This window comes from Neomonachus schauinslandi, chromosome 4, assembly GCF_002201575.2.
Source record: "Neomonachus schauinslandi chromosome 4, ASM220157v2, whole genome shotgun sequence".
Lineage (NCBI taxonomy): Eukaryota > Metazoa > Chordata > Mammalia > Carnivora > Phocidae > Neomonachus > Neomonachus schauinslandi.
This window is the reverse complement of record NC_058406.1, coordinates 36499594-36515631: the sequence shown is the minus strand read 5'-3', so window position 1 is coordinate 36515631 and position 16038 is coordinate 36499594. Positions and strand designations below refer to the sequence as shown.

The 16038-nt window shown below is 58.0% G+C and overlaps 1 protein-coding gene across 1 annotated transcript; it reads right to left on the bottom strand.

Annotated features, from left to right (window-relative positions):
- Positions 1-8083: 8083 nt before the first annotated feature.
- FOXD2 (forkhead box D2) lies at positions 8084-9577 on the bottom strand. The gene has a single exon (XM_021683891.1). It carries the CDS (start codon positions 9575-9577, stop codon positions 8084-8086), a length of 1494 nt encoding a protein of 497 aa, XP_021539566.1.
- Between the last annotated feature and the right edge of the window lie 6461 nt (positions 9578-16038).

The following is a 16038-nucleotide window of genomic DNA, read 5'->3' as shown; positions in this document are numbered from 1 at the left end:
CCCACACTCCTCCTCACTGCTGCCAGCACCTCGTTCACTTTAGGGCAACCGATTTCATTCCCTGATTTATCTGGATAATTGACTGTTCTCCCACACCTGGATCTCAGCTAGGCTCACACCCTGCCTCTGGGAAGGAAGGAAGATTCAGAAGCAATCCATGGCCCAGACAACACTTGAGGTTTCCCTAGAGTATAAGGGGAGATTTTTAGTTTCCTCAAAATATCTAGCCTAATGCTTCAGTTACCAATGCTGGTGCGGAGAGGCGGCAGGCTCCAACTTTACACCAGCATCCTGCTGAGCAACCTTGGGCAAATCACTCCCTTACCCCTCCTCCAGACCTGTTTGCCCATCAGCTCAATGTTAGACTTGAAAACCTTGCAAACTCCGGTGTTCCTGGCTCCACAGACTGCACCCACCCCCTGGCTGCAGAAGGATAGTTTCCTGGGAATGGAAGGGGAGGCTCCAAAGTTCCCCAGGACCACAGACCTAGTCCCTAGGTGCAGGCTGCAGGGAAGGAGGCCCACAGCACCTGGCATGAAAGCAGGTCGGAGGCCAGACAATGGAGCCTCTTGGCTACTCTAGAACAACCTGGAGCCATCCTGAACCGAAGGCAGGCTAAGAGGGATAGACACCAGCAGGAAAGGGAGGAAGCAGGAGCGTCAGGAGGAGACCAGCCTGCTCCACTGTTGGTCAAGTCACTGTGCCTCTCAGCACCCTCACTGGGTGCTCCACATTCCCAGCCTTGTCAGCAGTGGGGAAGGAAGTCGGGAGAAGATGGATGGCCCCTGCCTTTGCTCAAAGAATAGGAAAAGAGGCTTAAAACTGAGGCCTCCTTCTCTACACTCCTGCAGAGACCCATTCCTAACCCTTTCACCCCAGTCCTCCACACCCACCCCCCTCCAGCCTCTGCTTCAGCCACCCAAGAAGGGGGGACCACACGCTTGGACTCAAACTGATACAGTCACAAATATACATGTTAGCACACACAGTCACTCACAAATATTCCTCCCCAAGCACAGTCAGCCATGCACACTGATATGTTCAGGTCCTCTCTCATACACAAACATATACACAGTCACAGACCCCAAACATCCAAAAAGCACATACACACCCTGGGCTGTGATACCTGGTACCCTCATCATAAAGTAGAACTACCATCCTTAATTCTTAAAACACTGAACATTTTTTACCTCAAATATGGTGATAATCATTTGTTTTGCCTGTCTTTTGCTTCTCAACTACCTAAGTTAGTTTGAGTGTAATGATGCTAGGCAGATGTTCCTTGTTTGTATCTCTGGCATGATGCCCAGCACACAGTAGGTGCTCAATAAATATCTGTGGAAAAAAGGAGGAAGCCAGAGAGGAAAGCGATCTCCAGGACTGGAGGCAAATTAACTTGCCCCAGTTTGATCCTTACCAGGTAACTCCTCAGGCAGGAAAACTGTTCTTGGACACAGACTAAGCCCTGACGCTGGCCTCACAATTTTCAGGTGATCGACAGAGGAACGGAGGGACGGAGGTGCAGGGTATGCAGATCAGAAGCCAGAGCTGCTGCCCGCAGTGGATCAGAACCCGGAAGCGGCCTAGCAGTCCATCTGCCCTCGCATTGCTATATCGAAGACCCATGGGTTTGCAAAAGGACACTCAGAATGGTCCCCGATCCTCCCGCTTGCCTGGGGCTCCACAAAGCGTGACTGGCCAGAGCGGCCAGGACGTTGAGAACTGGGCGAAAAGCCAGCCCTCAAAGCCCTGGGATCCGACTCCTCGTACAGGGAGTCTAGGTCTTTGGGTCCACTCCGAGACTCCGCAACTGAACCGCGGTGCGATCGCGGCCTGGTCCCTTCCGCTCCAGCGCAGAAAGTGGCTCCTGCCTTCTGGCTCTGAGGCTAATTTAAGCAATAACCTCACCAGCGGCCCTCTTTGACTGGGGTGACTCTTGGGGAAGCCAGAACTGGCCCATAAAGATGGAAACATTTGCATAGAACTCTGCACCTGGAGATGTGAACCCACAGGGCCCAGGAGAAGAGGCGACCCCGCGGGCAGGGAAGGACCAAAGTGGGCTGCAGGGGGTGGGGGATCTCCCCACACCAGCAGGGACCCGACACATCTGCATCCGAATGGGATGGGGCATCTAAGTCAAGGAGTCCTAGGAGCACCGACACCTGCCGGGGTAAAGGAGCGCAAAGCGAGGGCACTCTGTAAGCGGCAAGAATTAACGTGGACAATAAGCCCCACTCCTATACCCTCAGCGCCCCCCACCCCTCCACACACACACTATTTGGCAGTGTCTACACAGATCATTTGAAATATGCTTTTCAAGGCAGTGTGATTTTTAGGAAGGGACAGAATCAAAGGGACGGATTTAAATATAGTTTCCCCCAATAATTTGTCTTTTCCAGTCCTAAAATCCGTCCAACCGCAATTCCAACGATACTTCTCCCTGCGTAGACAGAAATGCCCCAGAAGTGAGACCAGTCTAAGGAGATTTTCCAGCATCGGGGAAACAGCTCAGACCTACAGGGCCCCAGCTTCCTAAGGCGAAACGCGCGAGACCCCTGTAGCGGCAACTATTCGCATCTCCGCAGCCGCTCCCGCGGGGTCCGCTGCGTACCCCTCGTCAGCCGCGCATCTCCCAATAGCTGGAGGGCAGGGGTGAAGACCGGGACCCTGTCGACCCCCTCCAGGAGTACGAAATTGCGGCGAGGAGGCTGTCCGTGGCCGGCAGGAGGGCACCCGGCGTAGACCCCCGCGGCAAGGAGCAACGCGAGGACGCAGACAGCGAGCGACTTCCGTTCAGAGTCCGTGTGGAGCGAAAAGAGAGCGCTTGGCGGAGACCGGGGACTCCGAGGTAGGAACCCCGCGCGGGTGGGAAACAATCCCAAGGATGTCGGCGCCCAGGGCAACCCGGGGACGCAGGCACCGGAGGAAACCGCCTGACTTCCCAGCGGTCCGAAGCGTCTTGGCCTCCGGCGCGGCCGCAGCGTCCGGCCCGCACCGCTCAGTCGGCTAGGAAAGGAGGCGGTGCCCGCTCCGCCCCGCGCTGCGCCGCGCCCACCAGCTCGCGGAAAAATTGGTTGCGGAAACATTGGTTGCGGAAACTTGAGCTAGGAACCTCTGTCCTCCCTACAGCTTTTTACGTTGGGACGGGTCTATCCGACCTTAAAGAACAGAATCATCACGCTCCGAAACTCCAGTTAACGTTTGTTTTGCTCTCAAATACCCTGATAGACGCAAAGCTTAGGAGGCTGAATTATCCTGTACGACCTCTGCCCACCTCAAGGTCTCTTTCACCGTTTCTCCATAAATCTCAGAGCGCCAGCCCCGAGGACAAATGTGAGCTGGGTCTCATCATCCCGGTTGGTCCTCTTGGACACATCGCCAGTCCTTAGCCTAGACAACCTTTGGAACCACGTATCGTAATAATTTACGCACAAACCCAAACTCGCCTCTCTTCTCTTTGGCGGTACGCGCGGGGTATGAATTAAATTCCGAATCCGGTCCGTAAAAACCCTACGCGAGCTGCCTGCTCCAACCGCTCGAAATCCTACGAGGCACGCTCCACACTCAAAATCTTTTCTCCCTTTCTCTTGCAAGGTCCCTCGTTTAAACAGCGTCGGCGCCTTTATTCGCCTGACCCTATGCGAAGGAAAACCCGCCTGATCGGTCATTGTCTGGTCCGCGACCGCCCCCACCCCCGCCCCAATCAGTGCCACAAAAACGCCCCTTTCAACGGATTCCAAACCCTCTTCACCCGGGCTCACCGAGCCTTCAACTTCATTAAGTGCGCGCTACGGCGGCTCTGGAGGAGGCGAAGTTTAAATAAACCCGAGCGGACAGGGAGGAGGGGTGGGCCTGGGGAGGGTTGCTAGTTGAAGGGGAGAGAGAGAAGTGTTTTTGAAAAGGGGAAAAAAGTCATCAGGGGAAAAGCGCTTTGTAACCACGAAGACGCGCCCGCTGTGGCGAGAACAAATTGGATATGGAGGGGAAGTGTCCGCCCCCACCTCAACTCCGGCTCCTGGGTGGTCCGGGGAGCCCCAGGAGAAAAGAAAGATGGGGAGGAATCGGCGGTGAAAAGAATTAACCACTTTAATTGGGCTGCAAGAGAGAAGTAGGGAGAGGTTCACCGATGTGCCTCGATCACCCAAACCAAATGCCCTTCAATAAAATAAAATCCCTGCTCCTAGCCGTGGCTGAAAGACGTATGTCAAAGTTTGAGAATCAAGGCTGTTCTCAGCCATAGAAAGTAAATCTGCAAGATGGGGTAAATTCTGTCCGGAAAGACCCCTCCCCCTCCTTGTGGCCTCGGGCCTCCCGGCGCCGGATGAAAAGGAATGAAATTGAACGAAATTGAACGAAATGAAGTGAAATTGACCAGTGAAATTCGCCAATTTTCTTCCCCTTTAAACTGCCCGCTCTCGACAGCACTCTCTGAACCCCAGGCCGATTTCTTAGCATTTTTTTTTCTCACCTCGAGAGATGAAGGTGTGCCCTGGATATTTTCTTATTGTCACCGATTGTGGGGCCTGTGGGGGTAGCGCTAGGCTCAGCTGTCTCCACCCAGACAGGAAGGGAACCCACAGAAGCTGCTCCTGATGGGATGGCTATTTCTCCCCCCAGTGAGCTGGTCTCCTAAGTAAGCCACCTTACACTGAACACCCACCCTTTGCACCCACAGGGCGGGAAGGAACCACTTAGAGTCCTTCTGGTCTGGGGGTGTTGGGGGTGGGGACAGAGGGCTCTACCATACAAATCTGCAATCCTCTCATCCTTCTTGCTCTTCCCTACAGTCCAGGTCCCAGGTGGGTCCTTGCCAGTTCCTAATTTACAGGTTCTGGGCCCACACAACCTAAAGGAGTCTCAAATTCTAAAGACCCTCCCTTCTCCCCTGCCTTCAGTAGTGAGGATCTCTCAGCAATTTTTTTTTTCTGTATTTTTCAAGGCCAGTTGGGCAACTGTGGCTTCTTTGTGGCTCCCAGTCCTCAGCCATAATCTGAGCCAGATCTGGCCTTCTTGACCCATAGGGAAATGGGATCTGAGTCATGGGTCTGGGGCCTCAAGCTTCTTAGAAGCCCCTGGAAGGGTGTATCTCACTCTTGCCCGATCCTCCTATTTCTACCTCTTCCTGATAGGAAAGACACACATATACATACAAGCAACATGCTCAGATGAATTTACACACACACATTTACTTCACAAACACACACTGAGGAGTCCAGAAGGATCTGCTGCTTCTCCTGGAAATAGCGACTGAGGCAGTATCTCATCTGCCTATCCACCATCAGATATGAATTCTGGCTGACTTAATTTTCTCTCCTCTAAAGAGGAAAAACCAACTGATAAATCTTTTACTTGAAGCTCCAACCCAATATCTGGGAGTGACATATTCATGGTAAATGAGATCATGTAAGCTACAAAATGCTCTATTGAGGGCAAACACACACACAGTCATGTTCAACCTTCCTCAAATGAAAAGAAATGTAATCAGCAGGCATTTCCCTTTCTACCACTAACTCTAACCTTTCTTCTCGTGGACTGTTTGATAAAATCATGGGAAGGTGGCCCACTGCATTCGACCTCCCCACCCTCCTACAGTCTCTCAAGGAGATGGAGGAGAGAGCACCTCGCCTCTGGCAAAGGGGCTACATTTACTACCTGCGCCTCCAGCCTTGTCTCTCCTCTGTTGGGGAATCAGCTGACTTAGGAGTTGCAATCACTGTTCCTCAGCCCTGGTGCATTCTCCCTACCCTGATCCTGATTCTGACCCTCCTCCCTTAGGGCACTCAGTCCTCTACCTCCTCCTCCTTTCCTGCTGTTGCTAATGCCTGGGAATCTAGCTAAAGAGGCCTGTGGGGCTTCTCCCTGACTGCCCCTCTCAAGTTCTCCAAAGCTGGTTCCCTGACCCTGTCTTCCGCCTCCTCACTCTCTGTCACTCTAGCCCAACACTCGCCCTCAGCATGTGTCTGTTTTCCCGCAATGGCTAAAATGCCTCGTTCTGTACCTCCACATTTCTCCTTCTCTCCTATGTCCTCCGTTGAATGAACAGAGCTGAGTAACCATCTTTGTTCCACCCAAAGCGTCCCCTCCTGCCCAACATGCTCTTGAGTCCGGCCAGCTGGAGTCCCAGGCACAGGCAGCAAGCTGGGAGACTCACTGGGCTTATGGAAGGCTCCAGCCATAACTCCTGATGGTTTTGCACTCCGGCAGTAGGTTCTGGCTGTGAGCATGGCTCAAGGGTTGGGAAGGTTTGGCTTAACAGAGTTGGACCGCACTGCCTCTCTCCTTTGGCTCATAGTGCACTTCTAACCCTCTCAGGCCAGAGGAAAGAAGAGTTTCACAGTCCCCACCCCCCCATTCAATCTTTTCATTCAGACCTGTCCACAACAACAGGAGGGAGGGGGGTCCAAAAAAGGCTCTACAGTGGCTAAAGAGAGGTCTCTCTCTTCTTAAGGACCCAGAAAAAGACAGTGACAGAGAATCACAAACATAGAGCACACATTCATGAACACACAAAGAAATAAAAATGCAGATATCCTAAAATACAACTCACTCCCCACCCCAAAGGAGGACAAAAAGCAAGGATACACGATGACCCTCAGAAACACAAACAGGAACCGTAAGCTCCATGAAAGCCTCCGCACGCAGAGGCATACAGAATATGCATCAAGACACACAATTCACTCAAACTGTACTTAGTGGATACAGTGTCCATGAGCACTGGGCACCCAGATAAGCCCCTGCCATGCTAAAGTCTAAACCAGAAGATAAGAATCCCCAGGTGCATTTGAAACAAAACCTCTGTGTAAAACCCTAGGCAGACATTTAGGACCAGAGCGAAAATGAAAGTGCTACAGGGGTCACAGGCTTCCCAAAGGCCGAGGCCACAATATTCCCTGTATCCAATAAGCCCAAGCCCTCCTTTACCTGTCTGGGCTGCCCAGGGCCCTTCCCCACTCCCTCTCTACCCGGGAGCTGGGTGTCTGGGAGAGCCCCGACTGGGAAAGGGAAGTGCAGGCAAGCAGACAGAGCTGGTGACTGCTGGAGTTCACATACATTTATTCAACTGACACCAATCGGAATGGGGGGGAAGACAGATTTTTTTCTTCCACACAAACCATCAGACGATTTCACAGAGAAGTCTAAATCAATGCACACCCAGTGGACAGAGAACGCAGATAGCGGCCCGCTGTACAGATATTTACACATAATTACAGGACCCCCTGCCATAGGATGTGCCCTCGCCCACCCCATCCCCACCTCTCCAGTCCTTGACCCAGACCCTCCTCTCCCACCCCAACCTCATTGCCTTTAGCTACAATAAATATCCCAGGGCCTGGGACAGAGCAGAGCACTGAGAGGGCCGCTGGCCCTGGATGGCTGGACCCAGCCGGCCATGGGAAAGGGGAAAAGTTCCTTCAAAAGCACCCCAACACTAAAGAGGGAGGATGTTCCTCAGTGTGGTGGGATCCGGGGTTTCTGCAGGGATTGTGGAGACCCCTCGCTCAACCTCTCCGTTCAACTTCGCTTGTGTAGACACTGCTTTAGGCTTCAGAGAAAACTAACTTCCTTGGAGAACAGCAAGAAAAAAAAGTTGAAAATTTCTTTTAAGCACAAAGCGGATAATAGATATCTTTAAATTATAATATTGGGCAAGCAGTGCCTCAAAGTTGGGGAAGGAGTGAGGGAGAGGCAGAAAGGGAGACCTCTCTGCGCAGTTGGGTGTTTCTGGCGGAATCTGCAGGGCCTGGGCAGACATCTCTCCGGGAAAGCATTCCTCCCGGGCCTCTGAGAGGCGCAGAGGCTGGGAAAAAGTGAAGGTTCCCCCCGCCCCTTTTACTGCTCATTTTGGAGTGGGATCATGGCTTGCGACTTCATCGCATAGACCTGGGCCTCTCCCTGAGCGATGGAGCCCGCTTCGTCCCAACTATTGGCAAAATTCTGAGCGTGGAGCCTGAAGTGCCAAGTCACGAGCGCCGGCCCAAGGTCTGGAGACTCTTCATAAATAGACTCCCTGAGTTCCGCTGGGACCGCAGGAGCTCCCGGGAGAGGCTGAGTGCGGGCCTTACCGGCCCTGAACTCGACGTGGTCAGAAGTGGCAGCCACTGAGGCCGGCGACTTTGCTGGCAAACGGGGGCCCTGAGGACAGGAGCGCGTCCCCGGGGTGCGAGAGGCGGATGTGGCCGGCCACTGGAGCCAGGGCTGGGGCAGTCAGCATGGCCAAGACCTGGGCTTGACCCCCAGGACCCGCCGCCGCCGCGAAAGGCGATCCCGGGGAGCCCTCGCCTCCGCCCGGGGGTGCTGCCCCGCCGCCACCGTGGCCCATGATGTGGTCTATAGAGAAGGAAGGCCTCTGCCCGGCCCCGGTGCCCCCGGCGCCCGCACCACCGCCCGCGTCCGTCTTGAGGCCCTGGCGCAGGAGTGCGGTAGACAGACCAGCCGCGGTGCCGGCTGCCGGAGGGCTCAGCGACGCGGGGTAGAAGGCTTTGGCGCAGCCCAGCTCGGCGCCCAGGAAGGCGGGCAGGCCTGCGGGGCCGGGGCCCGACCCTGTGCCCGGGGCAGGCGCAGGGGCCGGAGCCGAGGCTGCGCCCGCGAACACCGAGGCCGTCGGAGGTCCGGGTGGAGGAGCAGCGGCGCGGCCTGGGGGTACCGACAGCTGGCAAGGCGCGGCGGCGGCGGCGGCGGCGAAAGCGAAGGCGTGCGGGTGTGGATGCGGGTGCGGAGCCGGGCCCGGTGGGGGTGCGCCGTAGGCCGGGAGCGCCAAGCCGTAGCCGTAACCGTAGGCGCCATAAGCAGCGAAGCCCGGCAGGAAGGCGCCGGGGTCCCCCGCCGCCGCAGCCCCGCCACGCAACAGCAGCTCCGGATGAGGGTGCGTGTGTGGATGCGGCGGCGGTAGCGGCTGCCGCTTGAAGCGCTTGCGGCGCCGCAGGAAGCTGCCGTTGTCGAACATGTCGGCCGACTCCGGGTCCAGCGTCCAGTAGTTGCCCTTGCCCGGGTTGCCCGGCTCGCGGGGAATCTTGACGAAGCAGTCGTTGAGCGAGAGGTTGTGGCGGATGCTGTTCTGCCAAGCAGGGAACTTCTCCCGATAGTAGGGGAAGCGGCCGCTGATAAACTCGCAGATCTCGCTCAGCGTCAGGCGCTTCTTGGGGCTCTGCAGGATGGCCATGGTGATGAGCGCGATGTACGAGTAGGGCGGCTTCACCAGCGGGCTCCGCGTCGCCGCGCCCCCCGACGGCGGTCCCGGCCCGGGCCCCGCCGCGCCCCGGGCCGCCGAAGCGCCTGGCCCGGGGCTTCCCGCTGCGGCCGCCGCCCCCCGGGGCGCTAGAGCGCGGGGCTCGCCGTCCGAGCAGCCGCCGGACTCCTCCTCGTCCTCGGCTGCGTCCGCCTCGGTTTCCTCCGGAGGAGGCTCGGGGCCGTGGGGGAGCACGTCCCGGGGGGCGCGGGGCCCGGAGCGGGCAGGGAGCTCCCCCCCACCGCTGCCGCCGCCGCCGCCCACCACGTCTATGTCTGCGTCGGCCTCGGACAGCGCGGCCGGGGAGCTCTCGGAGGACATGATCTCGCAGCAGCAGCTGCCCAGGGTCATGGTGCCGCCGCCGCCACCGCCGTTCTCCGGCTCCGCTCCGGCCGCGGCTCCGGCTCCGCCGCGCTGCCTCTGGGGCGAGTGTGTTTTGCGCGCGGGCGGGGAGGGGGCGGGGGACTGAAGCGGGGAGGGAGGGGTGTCCCCCAGCTCCGCAGCGACCCCTCGTGGCCCAACTCGCCGCTCTCACCTCTCGGTGAGCACCCGACTGGCTGCTGTATCCGCCGCCCCGGGAGCCGGAGCCCGGCGCCTGCACCCGGGGCGTGGGCGGAAGGAGCTGAGGCTGCCCCTGACCCTGGCCGGTGTCGGCCCCCAGTGCCCCCGGGATGGGGGGTAGGGGAATTAGTCCCTCCCGCCTCGCGGCTGCCTAAGGCGGAAGAGCGCGAACCCGGGGCGGAGCTCCCCGAGCAGGGTGGGGCGGGGCGGGAGGGGGCGGGAGGGGGCGGGCGGACTGCCTCGGCGGAGGGGCCCGGCGGGAACAAACAGCCGCCGCGGCGGGAGCTGGCTCGGGTGGCTGGAGGCGGGTCCTCCTCTGCCCGCAGATCCCGCAAACGCTCCGCTCCCCGGAGCCGCCGCCTGGAGCCAGTGCGCTCAGCCCCTGGATGTTAAGGTCCACGCGGGCGCCAAACGGAGCCGGGAGAAGTAGCGACAGCCCCCACCCTTCATCTACCCAAGGCAGCGCCCTGGGCCACCAAGGCCGAAGCGCAGTTGGAGCTCGAGCGGGAGCCTGAGACGGCCCGACCTAAGCCGCCCGAGCTGGGCCCGCCGGATCCCAAGCGGCTTCCGGCCCAAGGGGAGACGCACTTGAGTGACCGCGAGGAGCAAACTTGGCGCTCTCAGCCTCGGGGCTCGGAGAGGTGAGAGATTCCGGCTGCGCCCCTCTCCTCCCTTCCAAAGCCGAGACCCCGCCACACATCCTCTTGCCGCGGCGCGGGACCCCGGACGCAGAAGTGTGGGCGGGGAGACCCGGGGAGCGCGTCGCCTGTCCGTCGCCCTCTCCCCGAAGCTTCTGTGCGGCGCTTCGGCCGCATTCCGGGAGCGCGGACCGACCCATCGCTCTGAGTTTGCCTGCACCCTGCCCTTTTCGGTCCGGGTATCCGTTTGTCTTGGGCTCTGTGACTCTGTGTCTCTCGCCTTCGGTGAATCTCTGCCTTGTTTCCTGTGGAAACCCTGCATTTGTCTGGGTGTCTCTTCGTGTGTCCGAGAATCCCTCGCTCCATTTCCCTACCCCCAGCCGCACTGCAGGGCTGCTCCCCCTTTCTGGCCAGACTTGTAGGCTCTGCGGACCGGCCACAGGACCCCGACAGACACCTTCCTCAATGAACCCTGACCTCAGCCCCAGGCCCGCGTTGTCTCCTCTCTCAGGAGCCCGTGCACACAAGGTTGGTCCTGTGCCCTTCTTCTTACGAGCCGGGTTTCTGCCCAGCCCATTAGGCTCCTTTCTCCCCTGGCCAGGAACCAAGCCACCAGTAGACTGGGCCCATCTCAACCCTGAGCGGTGACAGGGGTGGTAGGCGCTGGTGGTGGGCAAGAACTGAGCTGATAGACGGGCTGCTGCCCCGCCAGCGCCGCGCAGTGGTCAGATCTCCGGCAGGCGAGGCCCGAGACCCAGCTGCCCTCAGCTGTCGCAAGGCTGTATGACAATCAGCAAGGTACTTTCCCTACCCAGCCTCAGTTTCCTGCTTTGCCTAGTAGTTAAGAGCAGGAACCCTGAAATTAGGCTGCTGGGATTCTGGTCCTGGCTTGCTTATTTACGAGCTCTGTCATCTTGGATACATTTCTTAAACTCTTTTTGCTTCTGTTTCTTCCTCTGTAAAAATGAGATTTAAAAGCGCACCTACCTCATGACTAATACCTAAAAGTAGCTATATCACTCTAGGCTACTTATGAAGAGGATATTGAGAGCACTTCGCAGACTCTTGGGGAGAGAGAAAGCAGGTGGGGGTGTAGTCTCCCACCTGGATCTCAAGCTATGGTCTAGCCCTCCACTGGGTTACCCGTTACTGGGGTAACTGGGTTATCTAACCCTCTCTGGTCACTGTGCTGAATCAGATCCCCTATAGATAAGTGCTGGAAGCAGGGTGTGAGGGATCGCCAGGCCCCTGCAAGCTGTAGTTCAGCAGGATTGTTGTGAGGGTGGATACATTCTTTCATCTAACAGTTTCCAGCCTATGGAATAATCTAGTGTAAATCTAAATTTCCCATTCCACAACCAGAGGCCCAGAGGGGGGTGGGGTGGGGCAACCAGAGGCCCAGAGAGGGGAAGAGACTCACCTAGGCTCCTACAAGATAGAGCAGGGCCAGGTGCTTGTCACTTAATCTTCATGATGGAGGTCTCCATCCTCTCAAGCCATCTGGCTAAGAACAGAGGAGAGTGGAAGCAGGTCTGACTGCCCCTGTCCTGGGGGAGAAAGTCCTCTGTTCCCCCTACACACACTCCTCAGACCAAGGGGATCCACCTGGTATGCAGGGTCTGCATAAATCCACCTGGTATGCAGTCTGCACAGTTTATGCAGACTGTGGCTGGTCCGTAGAGCCTACAAGTCCAGCCAGAAAGGGGGAGCAGCCCTTTCGCTACCTCCTTCGCTACCTCCTTCCTGTCCTCAGGAAGATGAGAAGAGGTCCAGTCCTCAAACCATGGACAAGCAATTGGGCAGGGGTAGTGGCCCTTTTCTAGGTGATAAGGCCCTCCAGAGAAAAAGGTGGGGGGCGAGGGTTGGAAAGAAGTTTTTTGCATGAGTCCAAATAAACTCACATATCTAAGGTTGCTAGATTTAGCAGATTTATTTTATCTGGCAACCCTACACCTACCCCAAGCTTGTGTATTACTTCATGGAGCTCTCTCTGGTACTCACAGGTAGCCCACACTGTCTACGGCATATCAGCTCCAGCCTGGCTCTGCCCTGCTAGTATCTAAGAAAATGGAGAGGAAAATCAACATTGGCCTCAGCTTACTACACCTCACCTTCTGAATGTCTTCATTTCTAAAATGGCAGGCGTTCGCCAGTCCCTTCCTCCCTTGCCAGCACTTTCTGGCTCCCCAGGCTCCGGCCTCCTGCCCAGCTTCAGGGTCAGGCTGGCTGAGACATTTGCTGCCCACATCTCCTGGGTTCTGAAGGTCCAGGCAAGACCCCTCAGAGCCGCTGTGGCTGTGGGCTCTTGCCTCTGCCTGGTTCTGCTGCACACTCGCTGCTTGCTGAGGCCCAGGTTGGGGGGAAGGGATACAGGCCCTTAGTCCCTGTTCTGCAGTGTGGGGGTGGGACATGATCTTAAGGAATCGTTGGACCCTTCAAACACACACTTTTACAGGAGTGCAAACAGGCTCTGGAAATCATGTGACTTGGCCAGGCTCTTGAAGCCCCCCACGCTACTCCCAGGGTTGGGTTGGACCCAGGTGTCAAGACTCAGAGGCCAGAACTCCTTTACTTATCCAAATAACTCTGCTTAGCCCCTCACCAAGCTCGGGAGAGGTGTTTCTAGGAACCTCTCATCCCTCCCAAGGTTTTAGTGTAAATCTAGAAGGGCCAGTTTGTCTTGAACAATGCCAGGAGTAGGTGAACTGGGGGCTGGGAGAAGGTCGAGGGGGACCTTGGGAATTTATTTCGTTTTCTGCACTTCTCTGCTGGCACCAGCCTTTCCCACCTGTGGGCTCAGCCTCTTCCAAACCTTCGGGTCACATTTGCTATCTGGGTGACTCTGTCACTTCCCTCCAAGGAAAATCTATGCTTCAGCGCCCATGCCCGAAGCTTCCAAGAAGCAGAAGGCAAGAGGCTCTGGGGGCCTTAGCTACAGTGTCCCTAGTAGGGTCTGGCCTTCTCCTTCCTCTGCCTTACTATTTCGCTACCTCCTTCGCATAGCCAAGAAACAACTGGAAGGAGGCTTTTGGGGGCGCCTGTTGGGAGGGGGGTCCACCCCAAAATGCCCGGACAGCCAGGGAGTTGTTGCATGTTTATTGTGATGTGTTGCTGGCTATCAGTGGTGTCCCTCCCTTTATGGCTCCTCCCTTGGCTTCTTATGGTCGCCGTAGACGTGCTGTTCTCGACTTAGGGAAAACGACAGCTATCAGATGGTTTTGAGAATATAATGAAGTCAATCGCGAAAGTGGCGAAGAGCGGCGCTGAAGGAGCAGGAGGCGGGACGCGGAGCGGACCGACCTCACGCGCGGCCTCCCCGCCGGATGAATTCTGCGAGCACAGTACGGCCTCAGCCGGGCAGGGGGACACCACGCCCGCACACTTCTCTAATTTTATTCACAAACCTTGCCAGTCTCGGGGAAAGCTGCGAGACCCGCGCAGCCGCCCCCTCTTCCCGTTCCTCCATCGGCTGCAGCTCGGGTGTGGGGGATGGGGGAGACAGTTGTTTGGCGGAAGCCGGGGCATCTCCGGACCCTTTTTTTCACCCAGATCTCCGCCTGTTCCAAAGCGATCGGCTCCCTTGGCCCGGGCGGGAGGCGGGAGATTCCAGATCGGGAGACCTGAGGGGAAGAACCTCAGGCGGCGGGGCTCCCCACACACAGGAGCAGGGCCCCGGGTCAGAGTTCAGAGAGAGGCCGGACCCACAGAAAGCAGAGAAATGACAGGGCTCCCCGCCTGTGCGCCTTCGCCCCAGCCCACCACCCGCCCTCCCCCAAGCGCCTCTGAACTGCTCCCCACACCTCCACGTACCCCCCACTTCTCAGAAGAAATGTCTTTCTCTTCTTTCACCATGCCTGGCCACAGCCGCCTCCCGGCACCCCTATCCTGGGACTACGTAGTGGGGGGGGCTCCCTTGAGCCCCAGCACCGAGCAGCAGTTGAGACCCGGACGAGCTGCGGAGCCTGTCGACTGGTTCGCGGGAAGAGGGTTGCGGGCCCAGGCAAGGGTGAAAAAGCGCGGCTCCGCAGCCGCCCAACCTGGGGCTCTGGCTTCGCAGCGACCGCGGTGCGACAGGCTCCCCTCGCTGGGGAGACGCACAGCTGGGGGCAAGGGAGAGGGGACGCTTCCAGGTGTGTCGGTGCGTCAGCCTCAGGTCTGAGTGCCCCTACTGTCTAAGTGCGTCCCGGGTTTTTGCGAACGAGGATCTGTTTCTCCTCCCTCCGCGTGCGTGTGCCCCTCCGGACGCCGGTGGCTCTGTGTGTCCGACCCGCGCCTGTCCCGAGTGCTCCCCTGCCAAACGCACGATAGGTGCGGGGACTGCCCTGGAAGCCTCGCCGGCCAAACCCACCGCTCTGCCCCAGCGCCGGAAGCGGCGCGACGTGGCTGGGACTGCGAACCCACTCCAGGCCCTCAGCGTGACCCTGGCGGGGAAGGAGGATGTGTGAGGGTGCAAGCCTGGGTGTGGGTTTGGGACGAGGGCGGGGAGAGAGAGGAGAGCGCACGGGCACGGCGCGGCGGAGAGCCGGGAAGAGTGTAGCGGCGGCCTCCTGCCCACCAACTGGAGGCCACCCGCTGGAGCAGCAAGACCTCGGGACCCGGACGCCCTTCCGCAGCCCTGAAGTGGGGCAAGGCGGGAGGGAAGGGAGGAGGGGCCCAGCCGTCCGAACCCGGTAACCGGCGCAACACGCACATGCGCGCGCCGTCGCGTTTAGCCTTTCGGAGCCCCAGGCAGGGTTGCTGGTGAAACCGTAAGCCCCTGCGTGGTTGGGAAAATGATGCCGGGTGCCTGACCCCTCTGGGATGCGGAGCCGCGTAAGCCCCACCGAAGTAGAGCGAGGGGACCAGAGGGCGTCTCGGCCTTGCCATGTAGACCCGGTGACCGATTCCTGGGGAACAGCGACCTCTGGAGGAGCGGCGCGTCCACGCAGAGAGTCAGGAACTGGACGACCAGGTCTAGGACCAGAGGGCCCTTTCTCCACCCCACCCCTTTGGCAAACTCATCCAGAGACTCATAACCTCCGGACTCTTCGCGCATGCTTGCTTCCTTTCCCAACCTGTACTAATGCTTGAAATCCTTGCAGAGATCCCGCCTCCTCCAGAAAGAAGGCTTCTCAGGAGCCCAAAGCATCTTGCCCTCTTCCTGCTCTGAGCTCCTCCTAACTGAAAGCCTGAACCCTTGACAACAGCGCTTGCATCCTGCTCTGCACAGCCGACCTGCTTCCTGCCTCGCCGTTCTCCAAAAGACCATTAATCCATACACTCCACCCACCCTTTGCATTGTATGCTGGGTGTGCTGTTTTTCTTTCCCTCCAGTAAATAAAAGACTTAAGTCATTTATCCCAAAATTGAACTGTAGGTCTTAAAAGTCCGTTTACCAGAGAGGGAAACCCAGAGGGAAGGCTGACTTGCCCAAGGTCACACAGCAAATTGGTAGCAAAGGCGGAACTAGATCCCTAACCTCTCATTTCCCAAGCCCAGAGCCCTCTCCATTTCACCTGGATGTGGGGAAGGGCTCATTTTGAGGGGTGAGGCCTGGTTGGGGGAGTCGACATAAGGAGAGGGGAAATACAGGAGAGAATGGGGTAGAGGGGGTCACCGCTCCAGGGTGGGGCA

Excerpts from the sequence above, each read along its gene's own strand:
- FOXD2 (XM_021683891.1), bottom strand. The coding sequence starts at position 9,577 with ATGACCCTGGGCAGCTGCTGCTGCGAGATCATGTCCTCCGAGAGCTCC.